This window comes from Podarcis bocagei, assembly GCF_964188305.1.
Source record: "Podarcis bocagei genome assembly, chromosome: 2".
Classification (NCBI taxonomy): domain Eukaryota; kingdom Metazoa; phylum Chordata; class Lepidosauria; order Squamata; family Lacertidae; genus Podarcis; species Podarcis bocagei.
The window spans coordinates 43,998,317-44,016,281 of NC_138126.1; the positions used below are offsets into that span (position 1 = coordinate 43,998,317).

At 41.9% G+C, this 17,965-nt stretch overlaps 1 protein-coding gene across 7 annotated transcripts in view; it reads right to left on the reverse strand.

Moving 5' to 3' along the window:
- Window positions 1-653: 653 nt before the first annotated feature.
- The window catches only part of SLC6A6 (solute carrier family 6 member 6), a 63,782-nt gene continuing 46,470 nt past the window's right edge, over window positions 654-17,965 (reverse strand). For all 7 annotated transcript variants that reach the window (XM_081184142.1, XM_081184137.1, XM_081184138.1 and 4 more), the window contains 6 exons: window positions 16,420-16,557; window positions 14,959-15,061; window positions 13,232-13,332; window positions 10,641-10,811; window positions 7,382-7,518; window positions 654-6,052 (listed from right to left, as the gene is read on the reverse strand). In XM_081184142.1, the coding sequence (XP_081040268.1) occupies window positions 5,968-6,052; window positions 7,382-7,518; window positions 10,641-10,811; window positions 13,232-13,332; window positions 14,959-15,061; window positions 16,420-16,557 (735 nt within the window). In that variant the 3' untranslated portion in view covers window positions 654-5,967. The remainder of the gene's footprint in view (window positions 6,053-7,381; window positions 7,519-10,640; window positions 10,812-13,231; window positions 13,333-14,958; window positions 15,062-16,419; window positions 16,558-17,965) is intronic.

The window sequence follows — 17,965 nt, forward strand, 5'->3', positions numbered from 1 at the left end:
AACTGGGGTTAGACACCATTTTAGTTTACTGGCAGTGCTATTTTAAATTAATTGCATATTAAAACAATTTTCCAACGTTCAGTATATAGAGATAGATCCAGGTGTTCCTGAAGCCTGAGTGCATGGTCTGAAACATGCGAGGTGGGGGTAGGGGTGGCAGCAGTGACCCATTTTTTCTGATTAAGTAGCATTCTGCTGAGACACCGGTGTCATTAAATGCTTGTCTCCCCAGTAGAAATTCAACTAGTAAGGTGTTTCCTGGCATGCTGGTGCAGTGGTAAGTTGCACCAGAGGAATTTCCACATGTGTTGCGAAGTTTCAAAAGGTACAGAAGCCCTGCCTAGGGCAGGATCAAAAATAGATGACAGCAATTTGTATTGCTAATATTCTCCATCCTGTGGGCTGAGGAGCAGGCTTGGAGACTGACTGATAACACTGAAGACGTTTGGCCACAGGCCCAAGTTGCTGTGCTGGAGAGGGAGAGAGATTTTCCTCTGAAGAAATATTAGCAGGCCACATAATAGGCTGCATAGGTACCTGGCTTATATTTTATGAATTTCAACAATGAAACACTCAATAGAAAGGTTTCGCTCATTGCACTGTAATATTGGTAAACTCTCACCAGAAGTTAGAAATAACGAAGGCTTGTTCACTTTATAAAGGAAAGGCTTTTTTATTTTTCTGTTTGTGATGATTACAAACTCATCTAAAAAAGCAAAAATGACTTTTAAAATATCAATATACATTTTCTTTATCTAAAAAGCAAAACAGATAAAACTGCAAAATACAAACATTTACGGTATACACAAATAAAATCTAATTTTTTTCTGGGTTGAAGTACACTCCAAATTCTTATTCCTATACAAATATTCCTTTCTGGAACAATAAGAATGACAAACGACAACAGGTTTAAAATGTCTTCTTAAAAAATTATTCTCAAAAAATTATTTTTTAAAAGGAGGAGAGCCTGGTGTCCTCTCCAATCCACCTGGCTACTCCTGACAGATGCTAGTCACAAGTGTGAATTCAAATAATAATTCCAAAATGCTCACCACTGTTTTTAGTAGACTAAAGAGGCTGTCATGTCTTATTTTTATAACTGTAGAGCCCCTGGAGATGCAATCCTTTGAAAACCGCTACAGCACAATACAGCAACAACACAAACAATGTTCTATTACAACAGTGAATGTATCAGAGCACTGCACTGACTGCTTCGAGGGGAGGTGGGAAGGGACATTTATGAACAGCCTCAGACTGTCCTTTGGTTCCTGCCATCTAACCTTGTCCTTCCTTAAAATAAGTCACACGCTCACATACACACAGACAGACAGACAAGCATTGCCCTTCTGCAGCTGACGGTTAGCCATTTGGCAGCTCATCTGTTACCCTGTCCTTCCAGAGAGTTTTTCAACTCAGTTGCCTAGCTGCCCATAGGAAGGGGTTGGCTTCCAGCCTTAGGCCAACTTGCTTCCGCAATGCATAGGGCTCAGCAAACGCATCTGAGCTAGAAAACTCCTTCCGGCCCCAACCCTAACTTAACAATATTCCAGCTGCAATCCTAATAATATTTATAGGAAAATGAGCTCCCTTGAACATTTTGAAGAGCAGGCTGCGTGTCTGCGTATCTGGGTTCATCTTTGAGCCAGCCGGCTACTAAGTAGATATCAGTTAAGTGGATTGCAGAACTTGAGAATATCTTTTTGTGTTGTTTTTTTTTTTAAAGGAAATAAGGGGTTAATTTTCTTTTAGCACATTTTACTTCTATTCCCCCCCCAAAAAAAAATTAAACTGAACTTATCATGGGAATTTTCAGATCTAGTTCCATAGCTAGTATTAGTGCTGTCAGTGGAATTCCTAAGGCTATCGTTTAAAAATAAGCTACCACATTTTATTTCCTGACAAAGGAATGCACATCTTATCATTTTTGCCCACCCCTCCAGCCTTCCATAAAGTACTAACAGGCAACCAACAGCCTAATCCACAACTTGTTCATGCTGTAGGACTGGGACTTCTATGGATTTAGTACCATAGAAGACGAGGCAGAATTGGCTTAAATCAAAATACTTTGGCTTAACTGAATTGCAGACTAGGCTGTCAGCAGATACTTTTAGAGATTTAGATAGAGACAGGTGGAATACACAGCTCCTTTCCAGAAGGAACTAGGAAACCAACATGTGGTCTAAAATTACATTCTTCCTGCCAAGCGTTTAGCACAATTAGGACTCCCACTCTAAATTTAAGCAAACCAATGTGAAACTGTAGAGCTTGAATCTGGATGATTTCCAAGCATCCTTGTCCATTTTCAATATTCTTTAATCATATATTGGAAGGAGGTTTCAAATTCTAACCATGGCTGAGATTGAGCTCTGGATAAAAGTGGTACAGTTCAGAGACTGGCATCTGAACATTTGTGAAGAAAGCTGGGTTGTGCTCCTGGATTTCAACTTGGATTTGGGTTCCAACCCGCCTCCAGTCCCAAACAGATGGCATCCAAGTTTGGGTTCATCATTCCATATGCTAAAACAATTTTTTCCTTTAGTGTACAGTTCTTGCAAAAAAATCAAACACGGCAAGGTAGTTCAGAACATCACTACCTTTTCCCATACAGGAAAGCACCAAGTTTTTATACTACACTGATCACTATTAAAAGAAAAATAATGAAGAACCATTGTGCCTCAGTGGAGATGTGATTGTTCCTTTAAAATCTTATTTGAGCTTCTGTTCAGCACAGTTTCACCAGTCAATATGATTTACTCAATACAGCATGGAAATCACCTTCAGTTTATAACAGGCTAGCAACTACAGACTTCTAAAAAATGCTACAGAGGAAAGGTGTTTTTTTTAACTAAATGCTTTGAGTTCAGGTCCTCTCAAGCAAAGAAAGCTGTGCAAACCTTACAACTGTCTAGTGCCCTACTGGCTGATGGACAGAGAGGCAATAATGGCTGAGGGTTGTACCCAATGGTGTCCCTCTGTAGATGGAAGTCTCTTTGATCCACTGAAGGTTTACACATACAGAAACAGGAGGACAAGCAGGGAGAAGATGCAATTGCTGCTGATTCTCCGTTCCCTCTGCAGTCCCCTAAATCTGATCCAGAGATTTGGGGAGCCCTTTGGTAGTGCAGGGCAATGCAGGAGTAAGAGGGGACTTGCAAAAAACAATCTCTCGCTTTCCACCATGGAAGCCACCACTAGAGAAAGCAGCCTTTTGCCAGTCAGGAGAGGTACAACTGGATACAACCCTGAAACACTTCTTGCCTCTTTGAAATTGTTTCCTGGTGGCATTTGGAAGTGGAGACCTGCTATGTATATTACTCAGAAGCATGCCCCATTGCACATGATGGTGCTTAACCTCTAAGTAAACATGGGTTAAGGTCACACCATAAATGAAAAATTACATTACTCTTTAAGGCTTAAAGCAAAGCACAGTAATTTCTGTTGCCATAGCAGCACACACCTTCTCGTTGCACAAATTAGCTGCAAGTTTCCTTCCATCAGCCTTGACTGCTCACCTATCCTCCAGCCATTCCTCTTCCCTCTGCCTCCCTAGGCTTGCCTCAGCAGCTGCCCAGCCCAGCTGTTGCTGCTTAAATAACAAAACACCCGGGTTTTTGGTTGCTCAAAACGTCCATGCTCTGATTCTGATGCTTATTCTGCCTTGCGGATTCAATCTGACCAGAACCACATACATAGTTTTGAAGCAAAGTGTAAATAATGAGAATTAACTCAATTTTTCCCCTAATTTACAGTATGTATAAATATTTTGTAAATGTGTACTTCTGGTTATATTGTTATTAACTGATACCTCTCAACGAGATTGTGACTAATGATGAATTAATGCTGAAAGTTTGGAAGATGTGTCCTTCTCTTACACTAAAGTTACCAGACAACTCTGGAAACTGCTTTGGTCAGAACCAGATCTGCAACTGTTGGTTGCAGGTGTCTTGAACGTCCAAGTGATCTGTAACTGGACATTTCTGGAATTCATCCAAATCAAGAACACTGTTTCAAGAACATGTCCCTTTTCCAAACCCACAAAGCATTCAAGGTATGCTCTCATTCTCTCCCCACTTTTTTTTTTTTTTTTTGAAATGCAATCACTTATGTGAACAAACATTTATGCTATTCCGCCCTCCCTCCCCCATCACCCTGAATCCAAACCAGTTCACCAACAGTTAGTCACAATACTGAATATTTAACAACTTAGTTACAAAATAACAGATAAAATAGGCCACAAAGTTCTACAAAGTAAATTAGAAAAAAAACCAGTCTTTCTTTTTTTTCAATCATAAATAAGTAGAAAATACAAACAGTTGTTTACAATGTCCCCCTAACCCTGCCCCCACTCCCACCCCGTGCCCTTTAATTTGGCAGAATCTACTGTTGACATTCAGATTTACCACATTCGATTATTCAGAGATTTTGCGGTGTGAAAATGTGCTCCTTGGAACAGAAAACCTAGGGATGACAGGCTGTGTTAAACTTGAGTGAGGCTTTGCTCACTCCCACCCGCCCCCAATTACACTAGCTAGCATAACTTTTTAAGGTCACTGTGTATATGCCTATAAAACCCTTTCACCCTCAACATGGAAGCTACTGATTCAAATGGCACAGCTTAACCTCAAAATGGGCTGGAACTCTAAAGGCGCAGGACTGATTCTTTCTGGTTTTGTTCTGGAAATTCATCCTCCCACAATATGTGCTTAGAGTATCCCCTGGTTGATTATATTTGCACTGGTATCATCAGCTGCTTTGGAAAGCCTGAACTCATTTATTTACTTGCTTATCAAAATATACACTGCACCGTATTTAGGTCAATGTGCACCAGGGAGAGTCAAGGGAATTCAGTTAAGATCTGCTTCTGGCCTAACTCCTCATTGCTCCCCAATAGCATGAAAAGAGACAATACAAGTCTGACCTGTGCTTATTAAATTGGAGTCCTACTTTGGCTAGCAATGAGGCTTGGATGAGAGAGGTCAGCTTTCCCTTGGCTGCCTTAGCCCTCCAGGTTAAGCTTTTCAGCTGGTAGGGGCTAGGATTTGAGAATGATGCTATCATGTCATCACATATTATGGAAGTGTTTGGCTTAAGGCTCTTCCAGTAGGATGGTCACTGGAAAATGAAAGCCCTGACCCTGGCCACCTGTGTGTACTCAAAGTTCAGTTCCCTCGCACAAAAATAAATTTGAGACTCTTACCTTAAAAAAAAAAAGTCAGCTATACAAGAAACTTGAAATAACTGTGCTTTGGTCCTTTTTTATTTAAAGTTGTTGTTTCCATTTCATATAAAACCTGACATGACTTAGCAAGCATTTGTAAAGCCAATACGCTGTGGCCAATGAGAGCATGGGACACACGTAGACATTTTCTTAGGTTTTCTTTTTTCTTTAAAAAAAATGTAATTAGGAATGTTTTTAAATACTGGCTAGGTTCCAGTTTAAACTACAGTATCTGTCACTGACAGACTAAACTGGCTACAGGTACTCAGGTAAAGGCTTTGCTGCCATTTCTGGCTTACAATCCTGCCCATATTGCGTTTAGTGCCAATACTCACTTAAAAGGGGGCACCACCTCCCCCAAGATCAATGCCCATATGGGAGGGTCTAAGAGCCTTTATCCAACATCATCTTATTACCTTCCATAAGAACCAGGGCTTGGTCAAACTGAGGTGAGATTTCCAGAAGCAAATCCTTATTCCTGAGGTAAGTGGGAAAGTTCTGTATGCTTAGTTCATTGATGAAAAATCTTGTTCAGATGTTTCATGCCTCATCCAAACTAAAATGCCTTTGTAGCTCATTTCATCTTCTTGTGCTTCCTTATCTCCATACGATACAAATGATGACTCTACTTAAATGCCTGTGAGGATCAGGATCTAAGTCTGCCTCCTGCATCTCCTCCTTTCTCTCTCTCTCACTCAGCTGCATGTCCTGAATAGTCCTGCGCTGCAGTAGCTTCCTCAGCAGTGGGTCTAGAGGTCCATTTCAGGTTTTATAGTGACCGATATGCTACTACGCTGCTTTGAATGATACAGGCCCAACACTCCTTTCTGTGAACTAGAAATGATAAATTTTGGCAAGTTTGGGGTTTCAAAAATGCTTCAGAATTGCACAGCGCTTTTGCAGCATCCTTGCAAATGCTGCACTTCTATACGTGCTCTTTGACAGCAAGCTATCTTTCTAAGAAAATTCAAGTCAAAGCCAGTTCATTTCTCGAGTACGGCCTGCGGAAGACGGGCCAGTCCCCACATCACTTTGCTTCAGTCCACTCTGCCGACCTGTTAAGTTACTCTCGTGTCTCAAAAAGTAACCCAAGAGGAGATCTGGGACACATGGCGGCTTCAGAGAAACCCTTCTATACCAACAATAGTAGTAGAACAACACAAAGGTCTGCATGTCTTTCTCAGAAGTCTACATATAAACTCTGCCTGTGTTGGGATATTAGACACAGAACTGGCTTAGGGAAGACAGGACTCGTGGGATGTAGAAAGTGGCCCTGAGAGGGTACTGCCTGGCAAAATGCCACCCAAGCAGGAATGACCTTGCCACCCTCTTGCAGGCTTTTCGCACAGAAACCGTACTCGGGAGATGGCTGCTGCGTGGATTGTTCCCTTGGTTCCCAACTGCTCCCAATTCCCACCCCATATTGCAGCTTTTCCAATTACAAGCACACAAATATATATCTACAATCTCTCTATATTTTACATGGACCACAATAAGCACAAAAGCATGTACCCTTTCCTGCTTTAATTCTCCCCACTTGAACCAGAGGAAGATAGTGCCACACCTTTGAAAACCAGTTTCTTAAAACAACATAAGCATTAAAAAAGCAAATGCCTCCAGTGAGATATTCACTTTCTTAAGTTTTGGTTTTACCCTGTTCGCAACCACACCAGCACCTAAAGAAATTTGAAATGTGTATATGCATATATTTATATATGTTGTGTGTTGGCATAATCCTATATATGTTTACTCAGAAGTAAGTCCCACTGTGTTCAGTGGGGCATAATCCCAAGAAATGTGCATAGGATTGCAGCCCATGTATATATTGCTGGCAAGAAAATCAACTCAAGTGGTAAAGTGGTATCATGAATAGGCGTTAGATAGATATGTTGCGTGGAGAGAGAGAAAATTAGTAAATTCCTGCAGTGTGCCTAATTTGATATGAAAGCTCTGCCTCTAAATAGAGCGAGAGGCATCCACTGTGATTTACTTTACAAAATATTAAAAAATAAAAACTGAACACACAAAAAATAACTTTCTCTGTGAGAAATAAAAATAAATCCTAGTGCAAATATAAAGCTCTGTAAACCTGGTCCTATGAGAGATTCTATGGTTAGTAAACGGCAGTTTTAAAGCAGGCGTCTTCTCATAGAGAGAGCTCACATCATTGTCTCCACGATGATATGAGTTGGCTTGATCAGTTCTCCATTGGCCATTCCAGGAGGGCAGAAGGGGGCAGCACTCTCTGTTTCTTTCTCCCACCGAGTTATCTCACGAGGGGCAGCCACTGTCTTCACCCTCTGGAAAGAGAAAGGGAAACACGGTATTTGGCTTCCAAATCATTATGGAGTGAAAAAGCCTAACTTTACAGATACATGAATGTGGGCAGATTTTCCCTCCTCTCCTTATAAGAACATAAGCAAAGTCCAACCAGATGCCCCCTAAACTTGTTCTGGGGGCTTCCCCAATGCTCCAGAGCAGATGGGGGGGCATGTGGGAAGAGGAAATGGAAGCATAATTGCATGAGTGGACCTTGTTCTATGCACACAATTTAGTGGAATCCAAATGTGTATGACTGAACTGGCAGTGATGACCAGAAAAAAATCACCGGCAAGGGCGAGGTGGGGAGAGGTTATGGTAGACATGCATCAACTCAGCCTGCAGCAGCTGGAGAAAAAACCTGAATATCATACTAGGAATTGTTAGGAAAGGGGCTGAAAATAAAACTGCCAGTATTATAATACCAATATCTATGATGTAGCACACTTGAAATAGCACACTGGGTCATATTCAGCAAACTCATTGCACCAGCAGAAGGTAGTACAAGGATTCCCACATTAATTCCTTCTTCCTCCTGTGCTGTTCCCAAAACAGCTCTGGAGGGTTGGGGCAACCCCCAGAAAAGATCAAGGGAAGGCACAAGGAAAGAAGGTCCCATCTTGCAAGGAAAATCCTTGTGCTGACAGCACCTTAGCAGTAGCACTGCAATGAACACAAGCCAATGCCAACAGTTCTGGTTGCTGCATCTAAAAAAAAGGGGGGGAGGAGGAATATTGTAGAACAGGAAAGGGTATAGAAAAGGACAGCTCCGCTGTGTGGAAAGATTAGAAATGGGGTTTTCTGGTTTAGAAAAAAAGGTCAGAGAAGACATGACAGAGTTGTGTAAAATGATGCATAGTGTGGAAAAAGAGGAGAGACCTATCTCTTTCACACTCAGTCAGTCAGTCAGTCACACACACACACACACACACACACAGTCATCCAAGAGAACTTAATGGGTAGCCTGTTTTCAAATATTGCATTTTAAATGGATATAACCTGTCTTGGGACCTTATGGTGAAGGGTAATCAATAAACTGAATAGATTTGGCACAAAGGAGATGGAGTATTTCTTCATACAGTACGTTGCTAAGTGAGGGAATTGGCTGCTGCAAAATGTCGGTGGCACAGTGGCTGCCGCCTTAGATGGCTTTTTAAAAGGGATTAGACCCATTGATGGAAGGTAGGGCTATCAGTGGCTACCCATCACGATGCCTGTATGCTTCCTCGGGATCAGAGACACCATGCTTCTGAGTTATTCAAGTCACTAGTGAACAAATGAAGGAGGGTGCTGCTTGTGGGTTTCCCGCAAGGATATGACTTTGGGGGGGGGAGGGAAGTGTTGAAATAAATATGCCTTTGGAATGTTTTGGCAGGGCTGCTCTTATGTATTCACAGTTCAAATGCCAAAAATGTTGGTTCATGACCATGAAGTGGATTTAGTTTGAACGTCCAAGCCACTGCTCATGAGACGAGATGAGATCAGAAAACTGATTTTGTTACTGGGAGAAAGTGTGATAATGCAAAGAACAAGAAGGCAACACAGAAGAAAGGTTTTGGGGAAAGCTGGTGTGAGTAATATGCAGTGAGCATCACTTAGACCTGAGGTACTGATAAGTTACTGCTTCCACTAGGTGGCTCTCTTAACTCAGTAGTGCAGCTGATGCAGGCCAGATCCTTCCACACAGCACACTATGTAGCTAGAATGCCCATCTATGGTGCAGTACCCGGAAGGGAGGCTGCACACTCAACATGTGGACCCCACAGGTGGAGCTTCATGTCTTTACTAGGGCTCTTGTCAAAGTACAATCATCAAAAGCTAGGCTGACTTGTCTGAGATTCCAGTATAGCAACTAGGCAGAGGACTGCTACTCATGCAACTCTTATACTCAGGCAAAATAGTAATAGCGCAAAATAGATGAGTCCTGGATTTATTTAAAAAGGATAAATATTTGAAGCTTGCCCCTTTAGAAATATATGCAAATAGAAGTCCTATACTGGGGGGAAAGCCTGCTACATGTTGCATAACACAATGAAGGAATTAGTAAGTTAACTGTATTGACTCCTGATTGTAAACTATTTATTAGAATGAATATATTTGAGTGTTATTATTTAAAATACATGCTGTTTAAAAACTGATAATTAATTAAAAATATATTAATAAAAAGGCCTATATTATTGCCTGGTTACTGTTTCTGTGCATTTGATTATTACAGTACCAAATGCTTGCACACTTCCTATGTGCTAGAGTCTGGGCATTTTATACCTGGGTAGACCCGGAAGCTGTACGCCGGCTCCCTCAGCCAATAAAGCGAGATGAGCGCCGCAACCCCAGAGTCGGTGACAACTGGACCTAATGGTCAGGGGTCCCTTTACCTTTACCTATTTCCACTCCAGTAAGTACTATTGCAAAGAAGTCCCTTTAAGAAATGGTGTGAGAGGCAAGCAGAGGGCCCCCATTTGGATAATTCTTAGAATATTGGTCTTCTTTAACTAGATGATCATGACCACAGCAGCACTACCAACATACAAATGTAAGATTGAAAGAATAAGGAAGCGTGTCTTCAAAAAGATGTTTGGGCTAAATAAGGTCCCAGGTTGGAAAAGATTGGAAATTACTGTACTGGCTTAGAGGAATCAACTTGGATAGAGAGGGCTTTGTGGTTTGTAAATGGACACCAGTTCTTTTAGCAAATACTACAATCCCATGCATTTCTAACTTCGCTCTGCACTGGCCGCGTTTCAGCTGTCCAGAAGCTAAAATTATTGAGCACCTGTATTCTCTTCCAGAATGTAAATATGACTAAAGCAACAGGCATCTTATTTAATTGCACTGAACCTTGTCCAGTTCAACAGAGGAACTCTGCTATGCCTTGTTTTAAGCATTGTGAATGCACCAAAATAACAGAGCCTGTAAAATTGCCCTATCCACTGAATGAATGACCAGGAAAAACTTTTGTAGACGTAGAAATGATGTATGTGCACTGGAAATAGCCTGGTTCCTGCAGCAAAGCACTGAAGTTGAGGCTGGGAAGGCAGTTGCGGAGAAAAAAGCTTGTGAGGACCAGTGTGCATTCTTATGCGCTTCCAGGTTGTTGACTTACCTCAATGAGAGAGCCCTCGGACTGTAGAATACGGATAAGCATTACAAGCGGGATGCAGACCATAGAAGAGAGGGCAAGAATCCACCCCAGGCCAATGGCCCACTGAGGATATATGTACACCTTGTTGTAGGTCAGTGGTGTATACTTGGCCAGAGAAAAGATAAAGCACCCCTGCATTAGGAAAAGAAACAAAACAAAACAGACAGGTTGAAGATTTGTTGGAAGAACTGTATGCACCTTTCTGCTACTGACACTAGTAGCTGCATGGATTTACAGTATCCAATGAATGTACAGTCTACAGAAAAAACACGAGCTTGACAACAGATAAGCTTGACAAAAGTTGAGTTTCTGCTTTAGTTTTGCAGTTGTTATTTGCTTTCATGCCTAACTCTGCACATGCCTAAGTGTGTGTTTACAAGAAGCTGTGGAGTGGGAGAAAATGACGTTTTAAAAGCTTTCTCCACTTCTTTTTTGGAACTTGAGATTCAGAAAACAACATCTACCTCATTCCTTCCTTTCCATTAAGTACACCCCCTTAGCGCTTCCTCTGCCCCTGGAATCACACTGCTAGAGATTATGGTAATAATTGGTAATAGCAGGGGTTGTTGTTGTTTAGTCGTTTAGTCGTGTCCGACTCTTCGTGACCCCATGGACCAGAGCACGCCAGGCACTCCTGTCTTCCACTGCCTCCCGCAGCTTGGTCAGACTCATGTTTGTAGCTTCGAGAACACTGTCCAACCATCTCGTCCTCTGTCGTCCCCTTCTCCTTGTGCCCTCAATCTTTCCCAACATCAGGGTCTTTTCCAGGGAGTCTTCTTTTCTCATGAGGTGGCCAAAGTATTGGAGCCTCAGCTTCACGATCTGTCCTTCCAGTGAGCACTCAGGGCTAATTTCCTTAGGAATGGATGCGTTTGATCTTCTTGCAGTCCATGGGACTCTCAAGAGTCTCCTCCAGCACCATAATTCAAAAGCATCAATTCTTCGGCGATCAGCCTTCTTTATGGTCCAGCTCTCACTTCCATACATTACTACTGGGAAAACCATGGCTTTAACTATACGGACCTTTGTTGGCAAGGTGCAGGGGTAGGGGATGCCAAATTTGTTCTGCATCCTTTCCCCATTCAGTAAGTGTTGTTTTGTTGTATATTTTGTGCAACCAAAAGTGAAAAAGTGTAGCATGCTGCACACCAGGAGCAGCTGATGGGGTGCACACCAAGCCTTCTGGCAGCTGTGTTATGATGGGGTGGGGGAAAGAGGTGACAGGGAAATAAGCCCCATGTACAGACACACCACTGGGAGTGCTGGTTACTCCTGTGCTGCACTACTATACACCAAAAAGAACAAGACGGCTTTGATGTATTCATCATAGCACTGCCCTACTTCTTTTCACTTGACATGAATGCTTCCACCTTTTAGGCTTTGTGCAATATGCAGTGCAATCTTGTTCATGTTTACTCAGAAGCAGATCTTGCTGTGCTCAGTGGGGCTTTCTTCTTGGTAAGCCTGCAGAGTAAGCCATCTCAAAATACTAGTATTATAGAGCCACTTCTCTCTCACGCTTTCTGTGTGCTAAAGTATATAAAGTTTAACTGAAATAGCTTGAGGAACCATCTAATGGCAACGGCCCATCACATTCCAATGCCTTCAAACAATGCTTGATTACTGTTCTGCTTACTGCATGTTTATTTATAGAATTTATAGCCTGCCTTTTGCTGCAAACGCCCTCAAGGCAGCTTACAAAACTGAAAGCAGCAAAAATGCAGCTCCACGCAGCCACCAGTAAGATAAAAACCCCTCCACAGGCCACTTGGACAGCTGAGTAGTACAGTCAGGTGACTGGAAGTTCAAGTAGGGACTGCAAAAAGAGGCACTAGAAGCACACTCTAAGGGCGTCCATGCTTCTTTTTTCACAGCTCCAGCTTCAGCTTTCACGTTCTGAATTCAAGCAGTGGCTGCAAAAGAAGATTCAGGAGTGTGCTTAGGAGTGCACTCCTTATTCTTCCTTTGCAATAGGATGGACTTTGCCTAGAGAAAAAAAGGTAATTAATAGAGTGCCAGGCAAACAGGCACATAGCTTGGGGGTGCTTCTGGGTTCATTGTTGTTGCTTGAGGCTCAGGCAGCTTCAGTGGCAGGGGGTGCCTTCCACCCTGTGATCCTCAGATGAAGGGCAGTACAGAAATTATTATTATTAATGATGATGGTGATGATGTGTGGGATGAAAATTTCATCATTTGGGCACCCTATGAATACATTAAAAGCCACTTCTGTTAGCTGCAGCAGAGTGGTCCACAGGAAGGCCTCTGAAAAAGATCTTAATTGGTATGCAGTTTCACGTGGGAGAAAAATGGTCTTCTAGGTTCCCCAACTGATGGCTTTACATGCAAAAGTCCAGCAGTTTTATGTGGCCATGGAAAAAAATGGAATGCCAATGGAGATGTTTTAACATGGGAGCAATTCCTTTACACATTATACACTTTAACTCTGTATTCATGAAGCTACTGTTGGAGAAGATGAGGAGTAAAATAATAAAGCAACAAAGTTTACTACAAATGCAAAACCATGCTTTAGCCAAGCTGTTTCAAGCACTCACCACACAGAGAACTGGTGTGATTATAATCCAGCTCCACTTCATCCAGGGACCGGGCCTGTAACCAATCATATCTTCAATGGCATCGTAAAAATTATCAGCGCCTAGAGTTCGACAAAAGGGAAAGGGAATGTTACTGGCCTGGATGAGACGCCTGCTTTGGCTCTAACCTCATAATGGGAGCTATGCCACTTTTTAAAATTCTTTTTTATTAAATGCAAAATCAAGTGTAGAACAAAACCATCACAGAAAACAGGTACCAAGGGGGGGCAGAGATACCAGTAATACATTTCAAACCTTTATTAGAATAGAAATTATAACAAGTTTCTAAAAATATCAACATGAATATCCTTAATTTCCAGGGGGATGAGCTGCAAATCCAGCAAACCATAGTTTTATTGTATTATCCACAGCCATTTATAGACTGGGAGGGATAGGACTAGGGAGACAGGCTATGTTTAACATAAACACTAACATCATACCAAACAGAAAGAAATTTGTTCTTTTTTGACCTCAGTAGGGCTGATTCCCACACTTATGTGCACCAGAGTTTTGAAATAAAAAGTGTGTTTTCAAGAAGCCTGAAAAGAGTGCTGAAAAACCCACACCTTCTATCTTACACTTTCTTTGTGCCTGTTAAAACAGTGATTCTTCCCCAGTCTGCTACTGGTCCAGGAATTTTTTTGCAGCTTTAAAAGTTAAACTTATGATTTCTCCTTCACAATGGGATGCAACTAAAAAGACACCACATTGTAAAAGTGATGGCAAGCCAGACCCATTCAGAGTTGGCTATGTAGTGCCGAAGGCAACAGAAGTTGCACCGCCTTCCCTCTGCAGTTCCAGACCACTTCTAATTGTGTCAGCACAGGCAACATCTGCGCTCAGATGAACATGCAAAGTATATCTGGGCAGATGCTCCCTGTTGTGATGCACTGCAGCACTTTCATTGTCACACAGCAGCATAGCAAAAGGTAACACTGGTACAGTGGCCAAGCCCCATTAACTTTCTTCTCAATAAGCCCAGCCATGCCTTTTCAACTGCCCCCTGAAAATCTTGCTTTTGGAAAAGGGAGATACTTTTTGAAAGTTCCCCAAACCAACCACTGCATCCAGCTTGATTCAGCCAATGTCTCTCATACTGTAATGTGTATTATAGACACTACATCATTTTTCAAGGCTGGGACTCAGGCTCACGTCCTAAGAAAGCCAATATGCTGTTTCAATTAGGAAAGTGATTCTTAGCTTCACATTCACCAACTCTGTTCCCATATAGCAGGGACGTCCCAACTCCCAATAGACTGCGATCTCCTCACAGTATAAAAAAAACTGGCAGTGATCTACCCATTGTCATTGGATGGGCCAAAAGTTGTTGAGCTTTTTTTGGGAAAGGCAAAGTTGTTGAGCTTTTTTTTTGGGGGGAGGATATCTCTGAGGGGCCAAAGATCTATGAGTAACACCCCACGATCTTCCAGTAGATCACAATCTACCTGTTGGACATGCCTGTCATATAGCAACCTTTTTTCACCCTATCAAGGACTGCATCTCAGGAAGCAAAGTAAGAAAAATTATATTTGTCACTTAGACCCCTATTTTAGCTCGACCCCTATTTCAGCTCTGCCTCCCTCACAATCCCAACTCCTGGGCTCCAGCGGCCTAATCTTCCAAGACCCTGCAACGTTTAGTTGTTCCTGTAGGAAAAATACCAGACCAGATATTTACAACTTACTCACCATAAACCCAGGCTACAGCAATGCATTCAAAGAATGCAACCCACAAAAGGCATACACCACTAGCTGCATAGTAGTCAAAGAGTTGAAACACATACATGCCACCCTGAAAAAGAGCAAGAGAGAAAAAGAAACAAGTGCTATTAATAAACCACAAAGAAAACCTGTGGCAAGCAAGATGACCTTCATCCCTATCCTTCACATCTATGACTCACTCTGGAGAAGATTACTCATCTGCAAATACAACTGTCAATCAACTGTTGGGGAGTTATAAGCACATGCTGTTGTCCTCCCCAGAACACGCACTTATTTCTTATATAGAAGGCATTTTTGAAATGGATTGTGATTGACCAAAATTAAGCCATTTAGCTTATTCTACTCCAACACTGAGCTATTTCCTTTCTAAAGGATAGTATTTTAGGATGGGCTCTCACAAGAAAAATATGGTGGGAGAAAACAATTGGTGTTCAACGGAAATTGCTATAACAAGACCAAAATATATGGAAGCAATGCTTACCAAGGAGCTTCCTCATATATGGGTTGACACTGCTTTTCCCTTAGCATGATATTTTCCTTTCATGCACTGTATTTTCCTCTGCTCCATTTTCTAGCACCTTCTATAAGGCTCTCTTGTAAAGGTAAAGGGACCCCTGACAGTTAAGTCCAGTCGTGGATGACTCTGGGGTTGCGGTGCTCACCTCGCTTTACTGGCCGAAGGAGCCGGCGTACAGCTTCCGGGTCATGTGACCAGCATGACAAAGCCGCTTCTGGCAAACCAGAGCAGCGCACGGAAACGCCGTTTACCTTCCCGCCGGAGAAGTGCCTATTTATCTCCTTGCACTTTGACGTGCTTTCGAAGCCCCAAATATAATGAGATAGGCTTCAACCTGCACCATTTCCCACATGTTTCACATCTATCTAGCTTTGTTTACTCCAGATCTACAGCACAACGGAGCACGCTATCTAGGTTCTTCTATAAGAATAAGCTTGGGGGAAATGCAGTGCTGGATAAAAGCAGCACTAATAATACACAGGGCTAAAACTGGCATGGCCTTACATTGACACCACTGGAGAACTTAAGAGAAATGAAAGATTTGGATAAATCAGTTCTCAACTGTTCTTTCTGCTTTAAAAAACAATGACAGCAACAGAGTAACCGTTTTATAGAGCCAGGCTCCTCTCTTAGGTACCAAGGAATTTCCCCTATGCTCAGGCCAAACTATTTGTATATCCAGCCCAGTACTGTTAGCTCTGACTGCTACCAGCTCTCTGAAGTTCTCAGAAGGAAAAGCTCTCCCAATTTTATTTTAACTGGATATGCAGGAAATCAACCTGGCACCTTTTCACATGCAAAGCCTGTGCTCTGCCATTGTACTGTGATTGCTTCCCTCTTGCACTGTACTATTTGACTTCACAGAATGAAATCAAAACCCAAGCAAACCCACACCAGCTCGTCTCACTTACTTCAGTCACCATAGATAGTCCCAGAAGATAGCTGACGAAACATATTATAGCGATGAAGATTTCCCGTCGGTAACCCTTCCTTAGGAAGGATGGGTACAGATCAACTAATGACGTGATCTGTCCTTCAACTTCAACAAACTGGCAGAGAAGGAAAGAAAAAAGAACCCTGAACAACTGCCATGAATGTGTTCCATTCTTTCATAAAAGGCATCCCTTGGAAACAGTGCTGGCACTCTCCCTGGAGAAGCTGAATCCATTTACTTGCTTAACCTTTCAACAAGTCAAGGTTACAGCCTGTGAGTGGTGTCCAGCTGGGGTTTTGCACTTAGAATGTCCTCCTCCCAAGTATTTAAAAATAAGTCCCTGTCTTCTTCTTTCAGTTTATTATGCATGGGGATAAAAGCAATTTTCTTTACACACATAACATATCATATTTGTTTCTGCTAACGAGCAACAGCTGCACTAGTACTGTGCACTGTAAAGCTAACTCACAAGCTAATGTATTAAAATCTTTCTTTAACCCAGGGCCTTAAAATACAGTACACTTCCAGAAGTTTTTTTTTCTTCTGTTGCAATACAACTATAGTCTAGCTTGCTCCTAAGCTATTCTAGCATTCCAAAATCCTGCCTGACAGCCCTCCAAAAGCAAACAAAACATTAAGTGCTCCAATTAGTTTTAATTATTCGACACAGTGAGAAATGACTTAAAATTACTAGGCAACCCTCAATTTACATAAGTACTTGGTTGCAGAACCACAGCACCAAGCATGTTTTAACATTCAATTTGGAAGTGATTAAAAGTCACTCACTGGAGTTCAAAGATTAAGCACTAAAGAGCCATTTAGAACAAATGGAATGCTTTGCCAATTTAAGAGATCAAGTGAGTAACAGCCAGAGGGAAAACTCCACTAATCGCTGCTCATATGAGAGGTTTTGAATTCAGTAAACTTTCTGCCCCTGTCAAGTAGATTTATTTAATGTTAAAGCTACTTTCCCAAGGAATAAATAGAACCTTGTTAGTTTAAATTCTTAAACCAACTCAATGAAATACCCCCTAAATCCCTGGTACATCTGTGCAACTAGCAATAGCCTACAAATTATTAACAGATTTATTTGCGTCATATAAATAGGTCTCTTTAGGGAGGCGGGGCAGCTGTCCATTTCCTCAAGGAATAACACCACCACCAATGTGTACTGCACATTTAGTCTAACTGTTTTAAAAGAGAGCTTATCCATGGTTTCAGTTTTCAAGGGTGCTGAACTGTAAGAGACCTTATGAAAGGCAGGACATGTAAGGGTACTCAACCCCACATCCCAAGGATGGCTTTGTCCCTTTCTGATTTAGCTGAAAACTTCCTGAATAACTTAATTAGCCACTTCATACACTTCAAAACAGTGCATAGGCTAACACTGATTAACAGCTGTTATCCTTTCTCTGCTAGAGAATGAAGCAATCCATTTCTGCAACATTTATGATGCATTTGCCCCAGAGCAGAAAATGCAACAAACCCAATTACATTGTTAAATTTTCCATCATACAGTATGG